At 40.2% G+C, this 20,937-nt stretch overlaps 1 protein-coding gene across 4 annotated transcripts; it reads right to left on the bottom strand.

Annotated features, from left to right (window-relative positions):
- Positions 1 to 13,571: 13,571 nt before the first annotated feature.
- Positions 13,572 to 19,461, bottom strand: LOC138204368 (glucagon family neuropeptides-like). Of its 4 annotated transcripts, XM_069159577.1 has the most exons (7): positions 19,107 to 19,461; positions 18,786 to 18,890; positions 18,098 to 18,232; positions 17,335 to 17,439; positions 16,290 to 16,424; positions 15,599 to 15,719; positions 13,572 to 14,037 (listed from the first exon to the last, which is right to left on the bottom strand). In XM_069159577.1, exons 2-7 carry the CDS (start codon positions 18,881 to 18,883, stop codon positions 14,029 to 14,031), a joined length of 603 nt encoding a protein of 200 aa, XP_069015678.1. In that variant the 5' UTR covers positions 18,884 to 18,890; positions 19,107 to 19,461; the 3' UTR covers positions 13,572 to 14,028. The 4 variants fall into 4 exon arrangements, with proteins under 4 accessions (XP_069015678.1, XP_069015677.1, XP_069015679.1 ...); XM_069159576.1 differs by lacking the exon at positions 13,572 to 14,037 and having other exon boundaries at positions 14,646 to 15,719; positions 19,107 to 19,460; XM_069159578.1 differs by lacking the exons at positions 13,572 to 14,037; positions 17,335 to 17,439 and having other exon boundaries at positions 14,646 to 15,719; positions 19,107 to 19,454.
- Between the last annotated feature and the right edge of the window lie 1,476 nt (positions 19,462 to 20,937).

The following is a 20,937-nucleotide window of genomic DNA, read 5'->3' as shown; positions in this document are numbered from 1 at the left end:
GATGCAAGGAGCGCCCTGCCCTATCTCCTACCTTAATTTGTGACATCGTTCTATAAAGTCACTTTTCATCATTGGAGACTAATCACCGAGTCATTTCTTCAGTAAATATTGTTATTCACTTCCAAATGACCTCTCCTTATTGAACTGATTCAGAGAATCCCCTGACTTTTCCTCTGGCAATTAAGTCAAGTCAATTAAGGTTTTTAGTTAGATGTCTCAACAACTACTGGATGGATAGCCATCAAATTTGATACATACTATTATGTCCACCCTCAGGATGAACTGTTTTAACATTTTGTGCCATCTTACATTAATAAGATGATCTCATGTTGCAAAATGCAGCTTGAATCTTGCAAAATGAATGAAATGGGCCCATAAACACTGAGCATGTCAGTATGTTGGCATTAGCATTTATCTCAAAGCCCCGCTGTGTTTACAGTGTAGCCTCACAGAGACTCTTTTTTCTGTTCTGATGCAGAGAATGATAAACAGGACATGCAAAAAAGAATCTGACAAACATAAATATATGTATGTGTTACTTCACAAGGGGAAGACAGTTTGTACTCTCTTGGTGTTATTAAATTATTTCCCTGCTGTCTGCACTGAGCAGAGATATTTTTCAACAGTAGTTCAGACATAATATATAACAAAAAGAAGGTAATCCAGCATAAGTTTTAAAGCAAACATTCAAGGTGCCAGATATGGATTTCATAACTTACGGTGAAATATAGGTTATGATGCTTTCTTTTGTGTGTCACGGATGAGCGTTCATATTGAACGTCATCTTCAGAGAACAAATTAGTTATTCAGCAGAGAAAATAAAACCCAGATGAGTCCTGTATGCCACTCACGGCATAGCTCTTCTGAATATTTTGATGCTTACACTTGCAGCATAATGAAACCATGAACTCGACTCTGATTGGAGGAGGGAGGGCTGACTGTCCTATCATTGACATGATTGACAGAATAAATCAGACTGTGAGCATGTGTCTGCCCCTCAAACTTTAATGAAGGTAATGAATGGACATGAGCAAATTACCCTGCCCCTCTCACTGTCATAGCCCTCCCCACACACCTCCCCCTCTCCCTCCTTCATCTCCATCAGGCAGATTCACTGCAGCTCCGCAAGCACCCAATCCATTCATCAAGACATCGCCTTGGGGGAAACCACGAACATATCGATATGTATATTTATTGTTGTTTTTTACACCCTCGATTTGCATTTTTCAATAAGCAATATAAATTATCTATTTATTTGACACAATGTTTATTTGGCTACAAATATCTCACATCCTCAAAATACCCCTCCTTCAATCATCTTAGAAATGTTTTGAAACGTAAAACTCGTAGGTAGGCAGAAAATGTTTAACCTGTTACTGTTTCCGGGGTGAGAGGAGAACAATAACAGGGCTAGATATCTGCCCAATTTGCTGTATGCGTAATTAAATCTCTTGGAAATCACAGGGAGACTTCTACTAACATAATTTAGGTTAATTACCCCCGAGAACAACACTACTGCATAATTTGATGTCACATTTAAACAGTTAGCAAATCTCTCATTTGCAAATTCTTTGACCTCCTCAGATTCAAAATGTTTAAGCGAGTTTGCGAACCTTTAACAATGTGAGCCAGCGTAATGAGCTGAGGTACAGTGTTACTGAATGCCATGTCTCAGGCGAGTGCCCACTGCCTGTGGTTCGCATTGCAAAAATAACTTTTTTTTGGCCCCAAGGAGCCTGCCAAAACTGTCAATCACATCTCAGAAATGAGCTCTCGCCATGCAAACGGTTTGTGCCCTTCACATTTAACCTTCTGATTTGATGGAGTGCATCTGGAAGTGATTGAAAGTCTCTAAAATGGCATGGTTTGTTTATTTGCAAGTGGAATTAAATTCAACTTCTTAAAATTATCAGTACAGGATATGGTGTGAATAATAGTCAGGGGGTGGTGCAATGTTCACCAGTTCCTTTGTTTTTGAAATCAAAACATAATTAATGTAATTTCCAAAGATCACATCTTTGAGCCTCTTCCCCAGACGAAGCTTGTCTGAGATGCAGCAAGGTCATATCGTAAGTAAACCTCATTGTGAAGAGCCTGCGAGTGCCATAAGGACAGGAACATTTTTATCACTAAATCGTTTATGACATTTTTATTTAAATCTTACCCCTAAGCTAAAAATTTGTGAGGCATGTATAACCAGGACACCGCTAGCAGACAGTGAAGGACTCTGATGTGAGCCAAGGCCATCAATATACCATGAGGGCCTGTTTCCTATGTGGCCCGCAGCCAGGTGAGCTACAGATATCTGTCCTGCTGTATAGAAACGCATACAACAATACATACAGAGTAAGTCAGAGATATACATCTAAATAACCCAAAGACATTTCAATTTTATGGTTAAATTTTTTTAAGCAATGGCAGCAAATTACCCTGAAAATGCAAGAGTTTATTTTTTTAGTCATCTGCAGTGAGAAGTCAAGTCCTGGAAATAGTTCTACAAAAAAAAAACGAAGTATCAGTGATAGAGAAGAGTCAAAAAGTCAGTGGACGGACCGGGAACAAATGTTTCAGTTAAGTTAGCAACATTAGCCACCAGGCCACTGGTCAAGTAAAACAATCAGAAATAGACCAATCTACAACAATTTATTTTAACATTTCATTTGTAAGAGGAAGATTGGGTCATTTCTTTTTCGAAAGATTATATCTTAAATGAATAGCTAAATATTCTAACTGAACATAGAAACAGCAGCCAGTCATTACAGCATAAATGCTAGAAACAGAGGGAAACAGCCAACTTTGCTTTGTTCAGTGGTTACAAATTCTGATTGACGAAGCCAAACACCAGCCTTTCAAAGGGAACAAGACATTCTGGCCACTATATAAAGCCTATAATATAAATTGGAAACACATTATAATGGTCTGTTTTATGTTGAAAATCTGTATCATGCTTTTTCACAAATAATGAATGATTCTTTTGTTTTAATGCCTCAGATGTATCTCATTAATTGGGCCTTGTCTGCATTCATATGTAATTACTGAAACAGAATGCAGATCCCAAATTTTATTCCAGTCTGCCTGCAGCTGTATTTTGCCATCTGAACAGTAAAACATTAGTTACAGATATTATTTTAACAGGCTGCGTGAATGTTGAATATCAAAGATTATGGATCCTTTTGTCCATCTGAATGACACTGAAAATGAAAAAAGATGTTAAGTTTGGGTTCAGATAAAATATGAGTTCAGGATTTACTGTAACAAACCCCGCGTGGTGATAAATGATGAGCTACCAGACGAGGGGAAACTACACTCACGATTTCAGCCACTCATACATTTCTACTTTAATATGAACGGCAAGACTCACATCAGCTCATCAGTATACAGTGAGGTTATTCGAGTAGGCCCTACAGGGGGAGAAGTAGTACTGCAGCTCCGTGTAATTAAAATGTGTGCACGCCTGTATTATCCATAGTGCTGTGATCTTGTCTTATGAACACATAATGGCCATTCGAATGAGATTATGGAATCATTCCCCTCCAGTGTTTATCACCAAGAAGCTGCGATGTGGTTCAGGAGTTATTGAATGCAAACTTCCCAGAAGTGAACTTTTCAATGCAGGTTTTATGTATCAGAAACAAGCATCAATCCTTATTAGAGCATAAAATATTTACTCATATTCTCACATATCTGCAGGCACTCCCACCAACAAAATAACTAAATTTGTTAGATAAATCCAAAAGGACATTAGGAGCTCCAAACAAGACATCACTGCAGATTAAACAGAGGAGAGTCCTGTGGATTGAGGATCATTGTTCCCCTCAGCTGCAGGGGCTCCACACTCATGTTGCCTGTAACAGGAGCGAGCCAGACAGGAGCAATTACTCACCATAAAGCAACGTAGCGCTGGCTGGGAGTAAATTACTGAGAGAGCCTCGGCCAATTACTTCTTGTAATGGTGAGACAAATCTCATTTGACACTAAAACACCCTTGCATTGAATGGCTCAATAATGAGCAAAGTCCTACAAATCAGGAGGAGGAAACACTTATCCCGGTGATGCATCCTCTTAATGAAACATTGCATGAAGAAAGGTTTTTGACATAATTATACTCGGCTTAGTAGGATTTTTATTAAGGCCTCTTTTTCCATTCTCCATTATTCCTTTTTGAAGCATTATAATGCAGTGTAATTTACACGGCAGCTGGTAAAATGCTGGCTGGGGGAATCTTTTCTCCAACCAGGTGGACTTTTGTTTGACCGGACACCCTTGGGGTATATGAGCTGATGAAATTCAGGGTGAGTTCAGCCCGCCGTGCCCCGTCTGTCATTGGAGAAGCGTCACTGTGCACAAATGAAAACGTCTCCCCAAGAACTCACGAACCCTAATGAGCACTATTAATATCAAATCCACCTTTCGGCTCATGGCGTATTACCTGAGGGTCACATTCTGGTACGAACTTTAACTTTACCTGATAATTATTTGTTGAAGCTCGAAAATTACAGCACAGTTCCGGTTAAAGGGAGACTATCTATAATTAAAGAGGCGTTCGCTGTCACTTAAACTTTCCTCTTATTTATGAGAGTGCCATTTTTTCATGGAGGATATTTAGGTTAAAATACATCACCCATGACTCTGCTTTGACAATTAAAAAAAATCACATCTGTATTCAATCCCACTTCAATTGTAATTTTTTTGATATATTTTATACTGATAACTTGTTTACATGCACATTTATGGCGTGACAGTTACACATTTTGAAAGCGTGAAACTTACATGCACCTAAATGTCATGTGACGCAGGATCATGTGACCAAGGTCCCACGCCTAGACAGGCCAAAGCGTGGCTATTTTATGTTTTGCTGTAGTGGGCCGGCGTGTCTATTTCACGTTTTGCCGCGATACCGGGTTGCATAATTTGTTATATTAGGGTTGTATGATAAGTTGCGACTATAATAGCTTTATTAATTATCAAAATGTCTCACTCATGTTTTATTAATCAGTTACAAGCCATTAGTAAGAACAATCTTCTGGGTTGCCAGGTTGTGAAATAACCCCTCTCACTGGTGTTCATCCTTTTTATTTGCTAACTATGCCATTACAAACGTTTGCAAAAATTTTTTTTTTTTTTTTTTTTTTTTTTTTAAAGTCATATAACTGATCTATGAACAATTAACATTAAAAGCCAATACTTAGATGATTGACAGAAACGATGCTATCTTATTACACAGTTTCATCGCGTCTTATGTGAGTCCCTCTGAGTCATTGTGGTGCTTCATGATGTTGCTGGACAAATATATGGCGTAATTAAATTCAAACGGTGCACTGGTCCCAGGAAGACCAGATAAGGAAGAGCAGAGCCACATAGGATGACACCTGAGAGCGCTGTCCCTCAAACACCAAGAAAAAAGGCTTTGCTGTATGATTCAGGGCTGTCAGCGGATATGTCATACTCAGTCTTTTATAATAAGCTCTGAGCTTAACAGTACAGCTCACTGTTAGACAGTAATGGCGCTGTTTCTGACGTAGGAGATTTTTCAGTTTCGTGAGGGACAAATAAACGACCATCATACATTTTTTAAGACCTTAAACATGAAGGAAACCGTACATATCATGTGAGAAATACAACTTTTTGTCATCCTCACCCATCTTTAAATACTCCAGCAGCTGTGTCTCTGAGTTATTCATGGTTGTCTCCCTTTGTAATATCTTATTCTGGCATTATTTATCAGCTACAAAATGATGATGTCAATGCTTTTCAGTCGCTGAAAGTTTTTCATTCATTTGCTCCCTGCTGCTTCATCAACACTTCCGCCCGGCAGCATTACCTCAGGAGGAATCTGAGAAGACAAGAGACTTTATTTCAGGAGCAGTCACTGTCTGCTAAGATGAACTGTGAACAGCTAAAGATAGAAGCTCTATTTTAGTAACTGGAGATATTAAAGATACATATGAAACAGGCAGCGGAGAAGACAAGAATGATAGTGCGGTCATTCAGAAGCTGACTGTGAAACAACTTTAATGAAACATCCAAAGGTTATCTTTGGAGTCGGTGACCACTAATGTAATTATAGACCAAGGCTATTGAGTTGCTGATTAGCGGTCACGTGCAAATTGACTGAACATCTGTTTTTTGTCATTAACCCCCTGACCTATTATGTAAAGCCGTGCATGTTTTCTAATAGGAGCTCTGAAATCAGCATCATCCTGGAAAGTGAGTGCGGTCGTGTTAAATGTTCGGCTACATTGCAAAGGGATGCTAATGACATGTAAAATCATTAGGGATGAATGACTCGTTTGCTTAACTGTGCACAGGATAACATTCAGAACAAGCTGTCTAATCACGTGTGACAGGAAATTAATTTCTCCCACAAAGCAGATTGTAATGGCCGTGCAGCTATTACTCAGCTAATTCAGAAATATGTTTAAGCTTGAGTCATGTCTAATTACCTTTCTTCTTCATCACCTGTTTATTTAGGTGTCATTACAAAGGAGGCCACTAAAAAGGGTTAAAAGAAGCCGTGAAATGTTATTAGGCTGCCACTCACTCTGGCAACCAGGAAGACCGGTGGAGGAGATCTCCAACACAGATGAATAACAGGAGCCTTTCTCGAAATGCCAAACCCAAAGTGTCTGCAGTGCCGACGTAGTGGAGAAGGAATGAATGGACTCCTCATAGAAAGAATGCAGATTTGACCATTTGCAAGCTTTTTGTTGAGAAAATATATTACATAAACTGAATGTGAGCCAATAAAACAGGAAGCAGATGATCTGAAGCTCTCATCAAAGGTTTGACGTTTACAGTAATTGAAATTATTACATATAATGTGAAATGAGTTGTTTATAAGAGTTATCATTTTATCCTACAGCTTTATGGAGCAGTTTAGCACCTTTCAGCTCATTGTTTTGGTTTGACTTTGTTTCAAGTAGATGGATGGATGGATGGATGGATGGATGGATGGATGGATGGATGGATGGATGGATGGATGGATGGATGGATGGATGGATGGATGGATGGATGGATGGATGGATGGATGGATGGATGGATGGATAGATAGATAGATAGATAGATAGATAGATAGATAGATAGATAGATAGATAGATAGATAGATAGATAGATAGATAGATAGATAGATAGATAGATAGATAGATAGATAGATAGATAGATAGATAGATAGATAGATAGATAGATAGATAGATAGGGTTTGTGACTAAGTTATCAGCTAGCTTGAGAACACTGGTACATTTAGCACAGCAACCAAGTAAAACAAAATTGTTCAAAGTATGTGGAGACCAAAAGAGAGCTAAAAGTGGAGTTAATATTGGACTCAGATTTGTAAAGTGATCAGACAAATATGCTCCGTGTCAACAACTTTTCGCGAGCAGGTTCATTACAAGGTGATTCTGTATCTTAGCTTGTTGTGCTGCACTCAAAGAAAGAAATGTCACAAGAAAATGATAGTTACATTAAAAAATAGCGAAAGGGTAAGAGGGGCAGAGAGTAAAGCATGGCGTTCATCAGCAAAAGGAGTTTGCACAGCTGTGATGGTAATAGGGCAGTTTGTCTGTGTAGTTTTTGGACTTCTAGACAGTAATGATACGATATGAATGATATGAACAAGTTGCTCTTGTTTGTTCCATAAGAATACAAGATGTTATTGAATGCTTCCGACAAAGTGGATTTTGTGGGTTTGTCAGCTAACTGGCGACTTATTTTTAACTTTTGCTGTTTTGATTTGGTATTAAAGTTGGGGTTTTTTGTGATAATATCTATTGCAAATGTTAAAAAAAAAAAGAAATGTTCGCCTCAAAAAAATGTCGGAATGCAAATTTAAACAAAACGAAACCTGTTTGTCATACATCCCTATTCCTATTAAATACTATAGCTGATGATTCATTGTTTGGGTAAAACTGGGTTTTCAATCGACTGCAGAGGAACAAAACAATAAAGCTAGAAAAGTGTGTGTATGTGAGTATTAGATCTTTTTTTTTTTTTTTAAAGAGATGACTGAATGCTCAATTCTGGTAGAGAATGATTTATTTCTGCTTGCGGTGTACCTCCTGCAACAACAGAAGACAAGTATGTCCACGTCAGCACAAGTGAGATAAATTAACTTGACTTCTATCTTTAGCAGGATTTAGAGCAAGCAGCTGAACTGATTTATTACCACCATCTCGCCGGTGTCAGATGAATGATGAGCATCTAGATATTACAACAACAGGACACCCCGTGGCCTTGTTTTCCTTTTCTGTCCATGACCTCCCAACACGGTGCAGGAGCAGACTGTGATGGGTGTAATTTTAATTATACACATTTCTGCCAACTCTCCCAAAATGCCTGTGACCTTCTTTGTCCCGTGTGCTTGCAAAGTTACAACCGCTCTGTGATGATTTCATGAGGTAATACGGTCTGCTAATAGATGGATCGATAGCCTCACGACAGGAGATGCATATTAATGGCGCTGTGACCCGAATGTGTTTGAGTCCAGTTTAGCTTCGAGACCTACAGTTTCTCTAATGATGTGAGGAAAGTGACATCAGGGGTCAGCTGACAAGCCCAGTAATGAGTACAGTGTTCAGTCCAAATCCAGGAACATGCTCCCCAACCTCTGGCCTCCGACTTTAGACTGCCATGACGTCCAAGGCAGGAGAATGCTAATTGGGCTCTGATGTGCTATCCATGTCCGCAGAGAGAAAGGGAGGGAGGGGGGAGAAGGGCCGTAGACTTAAAAGGAATATGGAAGTAAAATATTGTGAATTCAGAATTTAGATATGGATCTTTGTTCTGGCAGCTTCTCATAGATATAGTTGTAATAAAAAAAAAAAAAATCTAAAAAAAACGACATGGTTCCAGCACTTAATGCTTCAGCTTGAAAGATGGGATGAAAAGCAGAACTTCCAGCTACTTATCAAGGTACGCTGTGAACCGCTGTCAGCTCTCTATTCCCTACACACCACACACAGAGCAGAGACTCGGGGACAAAGAAACATAAAAAACAAACACAAATATATGCACACTATAATTGAGACTGCTGCAAATCAATGAGCAACGGCCTTATCAAATGTCACGTTTACCTGTCAGGCAGTCCACTCCCAATACAAACCAGATACAATCTGATAAACTGACAAAGTAATTGTATTCAGTCGTTCAGTGCTTCAGTATATGAATGACAGCATAATCGGCGATGGCCCTGTTCACACTTTGCATTAGCATGCGCCCCGGGTGATCCAACGGCTCTGAGACGGCATATAGTCTAAGCAAGACTGTATGCACACAAATACCGTATGTATTCACTCACGGGTGGATGGGCGCCACATCGAAGGAAAAGGGTGTTGGATTTGGTGGCATCGAGTGGTAACATTACAGCCAATCACTGCTTGTCTCACAAACCCTTACAAGCATGTAGGAAAATCTACGGTGGCTGAGAAAACCATGAAAGACTCTCTAACGAAAGACCAGTGTTTGGTGTGTCCATCCTGGGTTACTGTAGTAACAAAGTGCTAACTCTATTCACCATATTTAGTCCGAAGCATGGAATGTATATTAAAATGGACGTTGCCTCCGGGTCTGCGTGAGTGAGGCCAATGTGGAAGTGCCTTTAAATGCAATACCACTGAGAGCCAATAGAGGTCGGCTCCATAAAGGCTCTGGCTCCATAGACTCCCATTCAACTTCTCTAATGAAATACAAAGTCTTTCCTTCTTATTAGTTTTCTGGCAGTCCATCTGAAAATAATCCTATCATTAATTAGATATTAGAAAAAAAAATTAATTGAACATTGCTGCAGCATGAGTAAAGAAGAGTTAGAAATCAATAAACTGGCTATATAATATTTAACAAAAACTAATTTCCCTTTTGTTAGAAGTCTGACAAAAAAAAAATTTTTTTTAAATGACACATCTCACAGATGTAAACCCAGCTATAGCTCTCCATTGTGGCTGAACTTTTGCACTGTGCTGCCGTCAGTCAAGAAGGGCCCAAGGGGCCGCACTGATGAAAGGGCTTCATGTGGATTCCCCCTCAAGAGAGCTGTCACTCACACAGCCACCCAGGGGAGCAGAGGGGGATCCTGAGCTGATGCTGGGGGTTTAGGTTGTGGAAGAGGAGTTGTGAGAGACACTGTGTGAGAATATTAGGGAGCAGTTTCCCAACAGCAAAGTTGGATTTGACCTAAATAGAAACAATAGAAACAGCGCAGTCTATTGTCTTTTATCCAATGGCAGTTTAGGGAATACAGGTCTGATACAGCAACAAATATCTGAGGTTAACAAGAAAGATATTTGACTCAAACATTGTTTATGTGTGACAGAAATCGAATTGAAAAAAGCTGAAATTCTGTGCTTTTTTTTTGTCATATAAATCTTTATACCCAGTCAAGGTTGAATAAGCTTTGTTTCATAATGGATGAACATTTTACAGTGATGGGAAGTCTTTTGAAGTATCTCAGCAACTACGTTGCTTTGTTATGCTGACTCAGATTATCCCCAGATTTTTATCGAGCATCATCGAAAGGTCAAAGTAATATATATCTCGATCTCTTCCACACGGGTTGTTCTAGAACGGATCCTTATGACAAGTATTATCGCTTAACTTTTCATCGGGTCAAGATTTCACATTGTCCAATACTTTTTTGACAACCATATACCCGCAAAACGAAAGACGGCTACACGATGTGCTACTTAGCAAATATTACCACGTTGACAGGCTACCTGAAAAAACACGAGCGTGTTAGCTTTGTTAATGTTATTAGACTGTACCTGTAAAACATCAGCCGGACAGCATGTTAGCTTTGTTATTACGAGCATGTAAGCGAAGCCTGCTAATATTATCATTTCCTGAGCAGAGCCCCGCACAGCTGCTGGCACGGCCGCACACTCGTATCTTGTTGACTTCTTCGGGCTTCGAACTCTTTCAGGTAAGACAGATCACGACTGTGAGTTTTACGCAGCTTCTCGCGTGGCTGTGAAGTCTTCATCTTAGTTACATTGATTGATTGACTTCAGGGTACTTCCTCAAATCGACAGTTTTGTTTTTTTTTCTACTACTTTAGCGTATTTTGTCTGTGAGATTTAATTTGTGAAAGCATTAGTTCCGCTGTGCGTGCACTTTTACGAATCCCTTTTCATTACTCAACCTCTGTTTTCCTGTTTGAGAGCCTCTTCGCCAGCCCCTCCCCGCAACTTGCCATTTCAAAGGACAACATAGCTGAGACCGAAGCCATTTGAGTGAAATATATCCACCGTGATCTTTTGGTACTCGGGAAGGCCACCGGCACCCCCACCCACTCCCGACGCATCCTCCTGGGACCGGTTGCCTGGCAACACTGTCTGATTGGGTTAGCAGGGTTAAGAAAGGGTCTGGCATGGGCCGGAGGAATCAGATCACTCCCATTGATCATCCTCTCTGTGCGCTCCGCTGAGAGCTGAGGCCACAGCCACAAAAAAAAATCAAAGCCCTGCCTTCATGTCTGAGAGGGGGGGTTATTACGCACACGGGGGAGCGAGAGGGCCATGACGGGCTTTGTGTGGTTGCTCGGTCCAGCATCCCATACCGCACATCACTGTGGCTGCTGCAACTACTCGCATTCACAGGTGATGCGATTGTAATTGAAGCACTTTAAAGAGATTTCAGGCACTACAGAGGTCTGGAGTCGGTGTGTGCAGACAAGCCTAGAAAAGGTCCTGCTGTCTGGTGACCTATTATCAGAAATGAGGAAATACGGGGATCTATTTAGGGTCGTTAGCTGTAATTTGACACCGACATCTAAAAAAAAGGGGGTCCCTTTGTTGGGAGAGAGAACAGGGTGGAGGTCGACAGGGTGGGTGGACCCACACTGGAGGAGTCTCAACAGGAGTCACTGGACGGGTAGACACACATCTCACTTTTTATCATTATACTACAGTGATGATTATTCCACTTTAAATGTAATTTATATATTGAACAGTCAAGCTGCAGCTCTTTTTTTCCCCCCACGTTACCACTCCGTTGTTGTCCTTTGTGACGCTGAGGCAGAGTTACAGTAAAATTTACAGAGAATTCAATCTAGTACAAAGACAGTAAGAGCATCTTAACAGTATATTTACTCTTGTCGTAGTAGGAAAAGCTCTAGTGAGACTAAAAAAAGCAAACTAAGCAAGACAAAGTTGAAAAGTTCTTCTGGGTCCTTTGTTTTGTATCAGGACACCAAAAAGAAAGCATCTAAACACAAGTTTTGTGATGGTCGAACACGGAGCACAACGGACACCAAAAAGCTGCAAGTACACAAACCTAGTTTATAATAACAATGAAGACTGCTGGACATCCTCAATTATTCCACTAGTAGCCAATACAAACATGGCCATCTGGCTAACGGTAGTTAGATTAGCTACTATAAGTAGTGCTCCCACTTTAAATTGGCTTTCATGTTTGAAGTGTTTTCTTACAAGGAATCAGCAATAACACGATGAGTTATTGTAACCGCGTGAGAAAAACAGACACAAAAGAAAGCAGCGCAATCGTAAAGGTACTTCGTGCGAAATATATCTAGCTATCAAACTGTAGTGAGTCGCACTGGCTTGCAACCATTTGGGGGCACATACCATCAAAATACAAAATGATCAATTTATCTTCCAACTATGTGTTAGAGAGAAAATGATTTTTAGTCTCAGACCTGTTTCAGTTTCAGTTCTCTGACGTCAGTCGTTACACGCAGCCCCGACGGTAACAGCTGTACCGTAAACTCGTATTTCTTTTGTAAGTGGTGAGCATAAAAATGTGAATTTCGGGGGAATAAAATGCGTGGATACGTTCACATATTCCAACATTTCTCTGCACGCTTGGTTGAAACCGTCCCAGCTCTTTCGCCTCACATTGCTGTGTTTGGCACAAAGTGCATGTACCAGTGTTGAGACCGGCCAACTGTTCCACCAGTCCTGCAGGCCTTCGGTGGCGACTGCTGAAGCCCCCGGAGAGGTGTAAAGTGCAGCGAGGCAGTGTGTGCCGTGGTGCCGGGTGATCCCTCCCACGTCTCTTTACTCACTCTGCCCCGAGGGGGGAGGTAGACACCCGGCCAACTGGTGTCACTGTTTCCTCCGCCAAACCGACTGAGTCACCGGCGAAAACGGGGCACAGACTTGGATCTCATGGCCTCCTTTTCACAGGTTTTCCTTTGTCTCGGAGGTTGGCTGATTTATTCAGGAGTTACTGACCGTCCACAAAGTGATGGACAGATCTCATATTTGTTTTCCCGAACATGAATTTATTTTCAGCTAGCAGGTGTGTGTGTTACACGTGTCTTCTCTTTACATTATGTTGTTTTGTCTTACTTGACTGTGCGTACTTTATTTGACGTTCAGTGCCGCAAATGTTTCACTATCGTTACCCTCTGACGTACACAATTTTGTCTTTATATTTTTTATCTGTCCTTTTTTTTACGTTCTGTAACATCCCATTAACGTGTACTGATTTAGGGTTTTCATCGCTAGCTTTCATCCTCTTAAATGTGCTTTAACTCAAAGACTTATGGTGGTATCGGCTCCAAAGATTAGACGAAATTTTTGTTGTTTACAAAAATTTATTCATACAAATCTTACAACACGTTTTTTTTTTTTTTTTTTTAAACATTTATTGACTTGACCCTTTGCAAGATCGCCATTTGAAGTAGTAATCTAATGTTCACTTTCCACACAGTAAATATATATATCTTCGAAGATTATTTCATTTTCGTAAGGCTATTGGCGCTTTCATTATCATACATATAATGTTTCACGGAGAGCAGGAAGCTGCTGCTCCTTCCCTCTTTTCTCACAAAAATCTACATCTAGTGTTCGAAAGAACAAAGTGCAAAAAGAAAGCAGTGCCAGCGGGAGCGCTTGACGTCTAAGCTGGGTGGGACTAAAGAACCTATCAAACATTTGTGCAACACAAAAACAACAACAAAAGGGTGAGGTGTAAGCTGATGATGTGCAGCATTGTAGGGCCACTAAATAGCCATCTGTGATTCATGGCGATTTTAAAGTCGAAGCAAGGCACCACAGCCGCAAACTGCTTCCTGCGTCACAAAGCCTAGAGGGGAATGCAAAATTAAAGAAAGATTGATACAGTAAACAGAGAAGAAATTTACCCTGCTGTTTGAAAACTAATGCTCAGCTCCAACTTTGTATTCCTGTCTTCACAAATTTGGTAAGAAGTGTGCAGAGTGGGAGAGTTTTTTTTTTTTGGTCTGTGTTGGTTTTATACATTTTGCCTGATCCTCTAACTATTCAAAATCTGCATGTTCATCGTCATGTTACACCCTTTCTCCTCTTATTTGCTTTCTCTTGGCGTATGTCTAACTGTCTTTTCCTCCAATGTTCTCACATCTCATCCTTCCTCTTTAAATGTAATCAATTACGGCAGCTTTTTATGCCACATTTGCAGATTATGTACAGTTTAACAGTAGGTTATAAAAAAAAAAATCTCCAGGTGTCTGAATAACAGAGCCTATAAAGCAGGACATTGGACTGAGAAACTCTCACCAACAGTAAAGTACATTCAGAGTGATTCTTCAATAAAGGACAAGTTTCAACATACAGCTCGTGTTAGAAGATGTAAGTGAGGAGAACAGAACACAAAACAACATCCAGAGATGACAGCCATGTATGTTTGTAGTAGTCAGAAAGCAAGCAAAACCATCCAGTTGGAGTCGTCTGCACGGATGCGGTGGCTAGTGCAATTACTTTAATCATGCATTCTACTGCAGTTTTTTTTTGTGTTTTGTTTTTTTTACATTGGTTCACATGACAGAAAAAGGGAAGCACAATAGACCGAGAAGGTTCAAACACAAAAGTTCAAACTGTCTCGTGTGTCTCTCACAAAGAACAAATTGATGGATAAGTTACCATGTAACAAGTATCATTTTCTTTTCTTTTTTTTTTTTCATGTTTTTTTTTTTTGGTTGTTGTTTTTTTTTTAGTTGCCGGATGATGCTTGAGATGTCAGTGATACTTATTATATGGGCAGAGAGACGCGAGAAAACCTTCAGCAGAATAAGAGGTTTCCAAACACGGAATCCAGCTTATAGAAACACAAGATTGGCACTTTACATGAGTCGAAAGGTGTAAGCTCACTTTGTAAACACTGCAGAAGAAAAAGTGGCAAGAAAAACCTCAAAAGTACTCTGGTCCTCTTCTCAAATGTGGGATTGTATATATATATATAAACATATATATATATATATATTTTTTTTTTTTTTTTAAAGCAACTTAAAAAGTGGCATTTTGAATGGTCTTAAAGCCAACAGTGTTCGCGTCCGGTTCTGACCCAGATCGAATGAAATTGTTTTCATCAATCGGCAATGATATGTATAAGATATGGGCCTATAAGCAAAGTCTCTCCACATTCAGCCTGTATGCTCGAGGCTCATACAGGCTGAATTAAAGGTAAGATCTGAGACGATAGAGAGAGAGAGAGAGAGAGAGAGAGAGAGAGAGACAGGAGCACAGATGAGGTGGAAGAAGAGATCGGTTTCGAGTGTTTAGAGCAAGATCACAAGAGTTGAAGGTGAGAAGAGAAGGGGGAGGGGGACATGAGGAGCCCCCCCCCCTGCAAAAAAGGACAAAGCCTCGGGAAAGAGTCTGAAACTCACCGGAAATTCGGGAGAGAACTGTTTCAGCCAGTCTCCCAAAAAAGCCTCAAACTCATCCCCGTCCGGGAGGGCATCAAAGTCTATGTCTTGTAGGATATGGTGAAAACCTATGTCTTCAAGGCTGTTGTGAATAGAGACAACTAAACTCTTAATGTCACTTTACAAAAAAGCAGCATTCAATACATTTGATTGTCTTTTAAACTATTTATTTTCCTCACATTCATATCTCTTCACTAAATGTTTAAAAGACAGGGCTGTTGGAGCATATCATCATGTCAAACAAATGTGTCCCCTCGATAAATAAGTCTAAAAAAAAAAAAAAAAAAGGAAACCAATGAATACATAAATAGAGGCTATTTCTTTTTCTTAAATGAACAAAAAAATTGGTCCACAAAGTAGATATATGCGTCCTCAAGTGCTTTAAGTACAAAATAAAAAAAAATATCATTATCAAAATATTCATTTTAATGGCTTACTTCATACATAAATACATGTTTAAAGAACACAAAAGCGATCCACTGATTGGTCAGATCTCAAAATGACTTAATCTGGGGCTGCACTCACTTTAAGTTTGGTTTTTTTTGTTTTGTTTTGTTTTTCAAGGAGGGGGAGAGGAGGAGGAGGAGGAGGAGGAGGAGGATGCTACAAATATGCCAGCCGCCGTCCTTTGTTTCTAATTCTCTGTCTATACCTTTTCCCAAGGACCGCTGCCAGGTATTTCTTGACGGCCATTTGCTTTCGGTAGCGGCTGTAGCTGTCTGTGAAGATCCCGTCCGAGTGTCGCTTGGACAGGGGCTCCGAGCTGTCGTCCAACGCTTTCCCCCCGCTGCAGGAGAGAGAGAGAGAGAAGACGAGAGGCAGGTCTCACTACCATCACACTGAGACGTGTGCATTCACATGACTCCCCCTCCCACTATGCCTGTACAGCCTGTGTAGTGGTGAAGTGAAGAGCCTGGACACTTGAGTTGAGATCTCCGTGCCACCATCTTTAAAATGATGAAAAACCATTCGATAATTAGATTTCCCCATTTTGTTCAGAGCAATGCAGCCTGGAGTGCCATACAGATCCAAACTGTGCCCCCGTTTTAGAGCCTTTTGGGGGGTGGGGGGTGGGGGGGGATAAGCAGAATTGGAGGCAGCCTGGAAGTGCAGTGTCATTCTTGCAGAAAGATTTTGCATCAAGAATCTTTACTAAATGATCCAATAAAGGCTTTTGATTTGGATTCATTTTCCTTCACTCCCTCTCTGCTTAACTTTGACTAACATATGACATTAACAATCCAGCATTGTATTTTCGACCTGCACTAAGGTGGGAAGGGCCTGCTTATAAACCTAGAAGTCACTGCAGCCCCCTCTATCCCCCTCCCTCACACCATAGGTGAACCACTGGGGCTCAATTATACGGAAATACGTTCAAACCTGCGCTGGTCCCTTATTTTCATCTGCACCAAGCTCAGAGAATGACACTTCCCAAATCAATCAAGTGCCCGTTTGCTCCCCCCTGACGACTTTATAGCATTAATAAAGGCTGATTCAGAGGAGGTGGGCGCCAGACCGAGCAGCATGCTGGGAGATAATGGGACACAGACATACACACGGTACGTATAACAGCGTGAGTTATGGGATTTTAAAGGATCAAGTCAAAAGAAACAAAAAACGCACACAAGACAGAGAACATTAAATATATACATAAAAAATAAAAAAATAAGAGGTGACAACCAAGAAGATGTTCTTACCCTACACGTTTTGCCATCAGAGAATGAAGATATTTCCTTGCTGATAACTGACCCAGCGCTTTCCTGTAGGCTTTATTAAACATGCCGTCTGCATGCCTTTCCGTTCTGGGATGATAGATAGCCAGACAGTGAAATCACCACACGCCCAGCGCAAGAGGCAACAAAGTCAAGTCGCTACACTGCAGAGAAATATTCATCTTAATACGATTATGAGTCTCAAATTGGGTCTTAAACTCCCTTTTTTTAATAGAATAACGTAAAAACTCGACAAGGAATTTGACTTGCGTTTGATAATAAAATTATTTTGTTGCATTATTTTCCCAGGATTTTCTGCTTCGTTTTGAAATGCCTCCTAAAAATGGCAATTTCTTTTTGCAGAATATTTCACTTATTTATAGAAAAATGTGGTTTAAAGACTCCACGGGAGCACATTTCAGCGCCTCCTGACGCAGACAGCTGTTTCTGATATTTCCTCTCTTGTCCGTCCTTTTAAAGAAAGTATAAATCGACTAAGTTCCCCCTGGGAATTCAGCACAAAAGAGACAAGACTAATTTAAAAAAAATAATTTAAAAAGAAAATCTCCAAAATAAAAGAAAACAACACTTTTTTTTTTGTGTCGGAAGTAACAACATTTCGACGATACGTTGATTCACACAAAAACGTACAACATACATGTACAGAAATAGGACTACAGCAATGAGATGTTCAAACATGGACGTGTCCAACGTTGAGTGGGGAAAAGAAAAGTTTGACGATAGTCACCTTTTCTCCGGTGGGTAGAACAAACTGTAGACGTCGTCAGCGACAGACGGAGGGCTCCTCACATCCATTTGGTCTCGATCATAATCCAGGGACGTTAAGGAATTACCATCTTCATCATAAACCTCACTGTCGAGTCTGGATAAGAGAAAAAAAAAATGTGACACGTTTTCAAAGTCTTGTAACTCTCTTAAAATAAGTAAATATTATTTTCATAATCAAACCAAATTCTGACGGGTTATTTTTTTTGAAGAGAATTTCCATCAAGAAATTAAAAAGTAGAAGCATAATTTATATCTATCCAGAAATGTTACTACAGCTTTAATGATTGCTTCAAAAACCAGAGCATTACTTTTTTCACCCAGTTGTTTTCTATTAATTATCTAACCACAATAATTGGTCGATTAATGGCTGCTGAACATTGTACTTCACTGCCATAGCAGCCTAAATTACATTACCGCCTCTCTCTGGTGAATGTTTCTCAGCCCTATGGATTGGCTGTCAGATGATGTTATCCAGTAATCCAATAGGCTATTATAGTCACAGACATAACTAACTATAAAGCAGATATGATCGTTAGCCTGCGCCCTGTAGCTGCTCGGTGCGGTTAAGCTCTGCTTTCAAAGTATAACAAAAATTTGAAATCAGCACCTGAAAATTGAAATGTAAAGGCAGATAAGAGGGTACATACCTAACACTGGGAAAGCTAAGCCCCACAGGTGAGCAGTTGACGCTGTAATGCATTATGATTCCATAGATGAGTAATGCTAAAGTCGCTTTACTAGACATTGTCCTGCTGCAAAAGAAAACAACGACATCAAGTGAATAATTAAGGTCTATAATTAAACGAAGAACAATTCTGAGGTCGATTCAGTTTTCTTAAGATATTTATAGTTAGTTTCAAACCACACCTGAGAGTTTCTAAAAGCAAATGAAACAGCCACACCTGACTTCATCCAAACTCTCTCCACTTTTACGCAGCGTAAAAACCCATAAAAGTGCCTCCTCTTACCAGTTCGGAGACGCTGATCGCGATCCGCTGAAGACCTCAACTGGGAGAGTGAGATAGGATCTCTATCTCAGTGTCTCTCTCGTCCTCTCCTCTTCCTCAGTTCCCTCAGTGAAGCGCCTCTTCAGTGTCCTTGTGCTTGTTCCGAGTGTGCAGCCCTCCGTGCGCCCTCAGCTCAGTTCTCGGGGATTTCTACGTGTACTCGGTCATGGGCGGAATGAAGAGCACCAAACATTTGCCTGTGGAAAAACTTTCCCTGCGTCCTGCCAACTTTAGCTCCCTTTGGTTTTTTATCTATGAATCAGAAAGACATGCCTTTTTCACTTGTCACGTAGGTAAGGGGGGAGGGGGGGGGTGGTAGTGGAGAGGGGAGGTGGGCAGTTGCGTCATCCCACACACCCCCACCACCACCACCACCATTGGAGAGCATCCTCCTTCCGCGTCAATGAAAGACCAAGTCATAAAAAAGGAATGGATCTTGAATTCAAACATTATCATTAATTAAACAGTGAATTAATGTCAACTTTTGACGTCACGCCTTAATCGGATCACATGGCGGGCCCTCTGAAGCCCGTGGGGAGGGGCGGGAGCTGTCCAGTGCTGAAATTTGCGTTGGAGCTGTCTGGTGCTGAAATATGATGGACTGTCTTCCCTCTGGAGAAAGGTTTCTCCAACTAACGCAATAAAGAGATGTCTCAGAGGCAAATTAAGAGGCAATTTAAATAACCACAAAGTGAAAATGGTTTTCACTTCCTGTTTTTTTCTTGTCCACCTCCACACAACCACATATTCAAACACTGTTCAGAATTTGAGATCGAATGAACTTTACCTACCTCATGTTTTGCTTTTTATTCATAATGTTAGTTGTATTGCTGTATTCCTTTTTGCATTGATGAAGCTGTCATTTTAGCACATTAACTATATAAATATGGAATATACTGTCTCGTTGAGCTATCCATCCGTCCTCTCGTCTTATTGAGTTTGTTTAGTTATTTTTCCTATTTCACCTGGGTTTATGACTAAGTTCCTTATTTGCAGTGATAAAATATCCGTCAAATGTGTAACACAGGTTTGTTTAAAGCATGTGATGATACATATTCAACGACTAAATGTCCCCACTGTGGGATTGATAAAGTTAAATCTATCTAATCTAATATTCCAGGTACTCCAGTGGATAATCCAGAAATTCCCCAACCCACAAGGAAACTATTGATGCAATGGCACAGTTTATCGGAAAAATCCCAAATCACTTTGAGACACTGAGACAAACTTTGGTTTTCATCAGACAGCAATAAAAAGACATTTATGTTTGTAACATGAGCTGTTGTCAAGTAGAGCTGCCCAGTGCCGAAATATGACAGGAAAAGTTACAAAACGGCTCAGGTTAATCATATTTCATACAGGTTTTACTTTTATAATATTTTACTTCACACTCACAAAAGCAGAAACTAAAATAACACAGAGTTTGAACTAGAGTCACTCGTTTGACATGAAGTTGCTTTAACATCTTTAACATGGCTTTCCTTGATGCCCCTCTTTAAGAAACACAGAGAACCACTATCTAGACTAATCTAGTGGTGGGTCCTCTTCTTAAAGAAAATATTAAAAGAGAAATGTAAAAACACTCAATTACAAGTAAACGTCCTGCATTCAAAGCTCCAAAATATTATCAGCAAACATTGACTCTGCAGACTGGTCTATTGTCTCATTACTGTGAGTTCTGACACAACATCAGTCTGTTGGGGTTTGTCAGTGTGGAGCTAATTCATGTAAAAGAGTTTGATGTAGCGTTTCTAAACCACAGGGGCAGGTTCCTCCAAAAGGTCACAAGATA

The sequence above is a fragment of the Embiotoca jacksoni genome, unplaced genomic scaffold (assembly GCF_022577435.1).
Source record: "Embiotoca jacksoni isolate LCO1_2020_lvr unplaced genomic scaffold, fEmbJac1.0.p SCAF_25, whole genome shotgun sequence".
In the NCBI taxonomy this organism is placed as follows: Eukaryota; Metazoa; Chordata; class Actinopteri; family Embiotocidae; genus Embiotoca; species Embiotoca jacksoni.
Note: the sequence above shows the minus strand (reverse complement) of the source record. Positions and strands in the feature narration are given on the sequence as shown.

Coding starts and splice junctions, on each gene's coding strand:
- LOC138204368 (XM_069159576.1), bottom strand. CDS start 18,883: ATGTCTAGTAAAGCGACTTTAGCATTACTCATCTATGGAATCATAATG. Junction 18,233..18,785: donor CTTAGCTTTCCCAGTGTTAG/GTATGTACCCTC, acceptor TCTCTTATCCAG/ACTCGACAGTGAGGTTTATG. Junction 17,440..18,097: donor TTCTACCCACCGGAGAAAAG/GTGACTATCGTC, acceptor CTATCATCCCAG/AACGGAAAGGCATGCAGACG.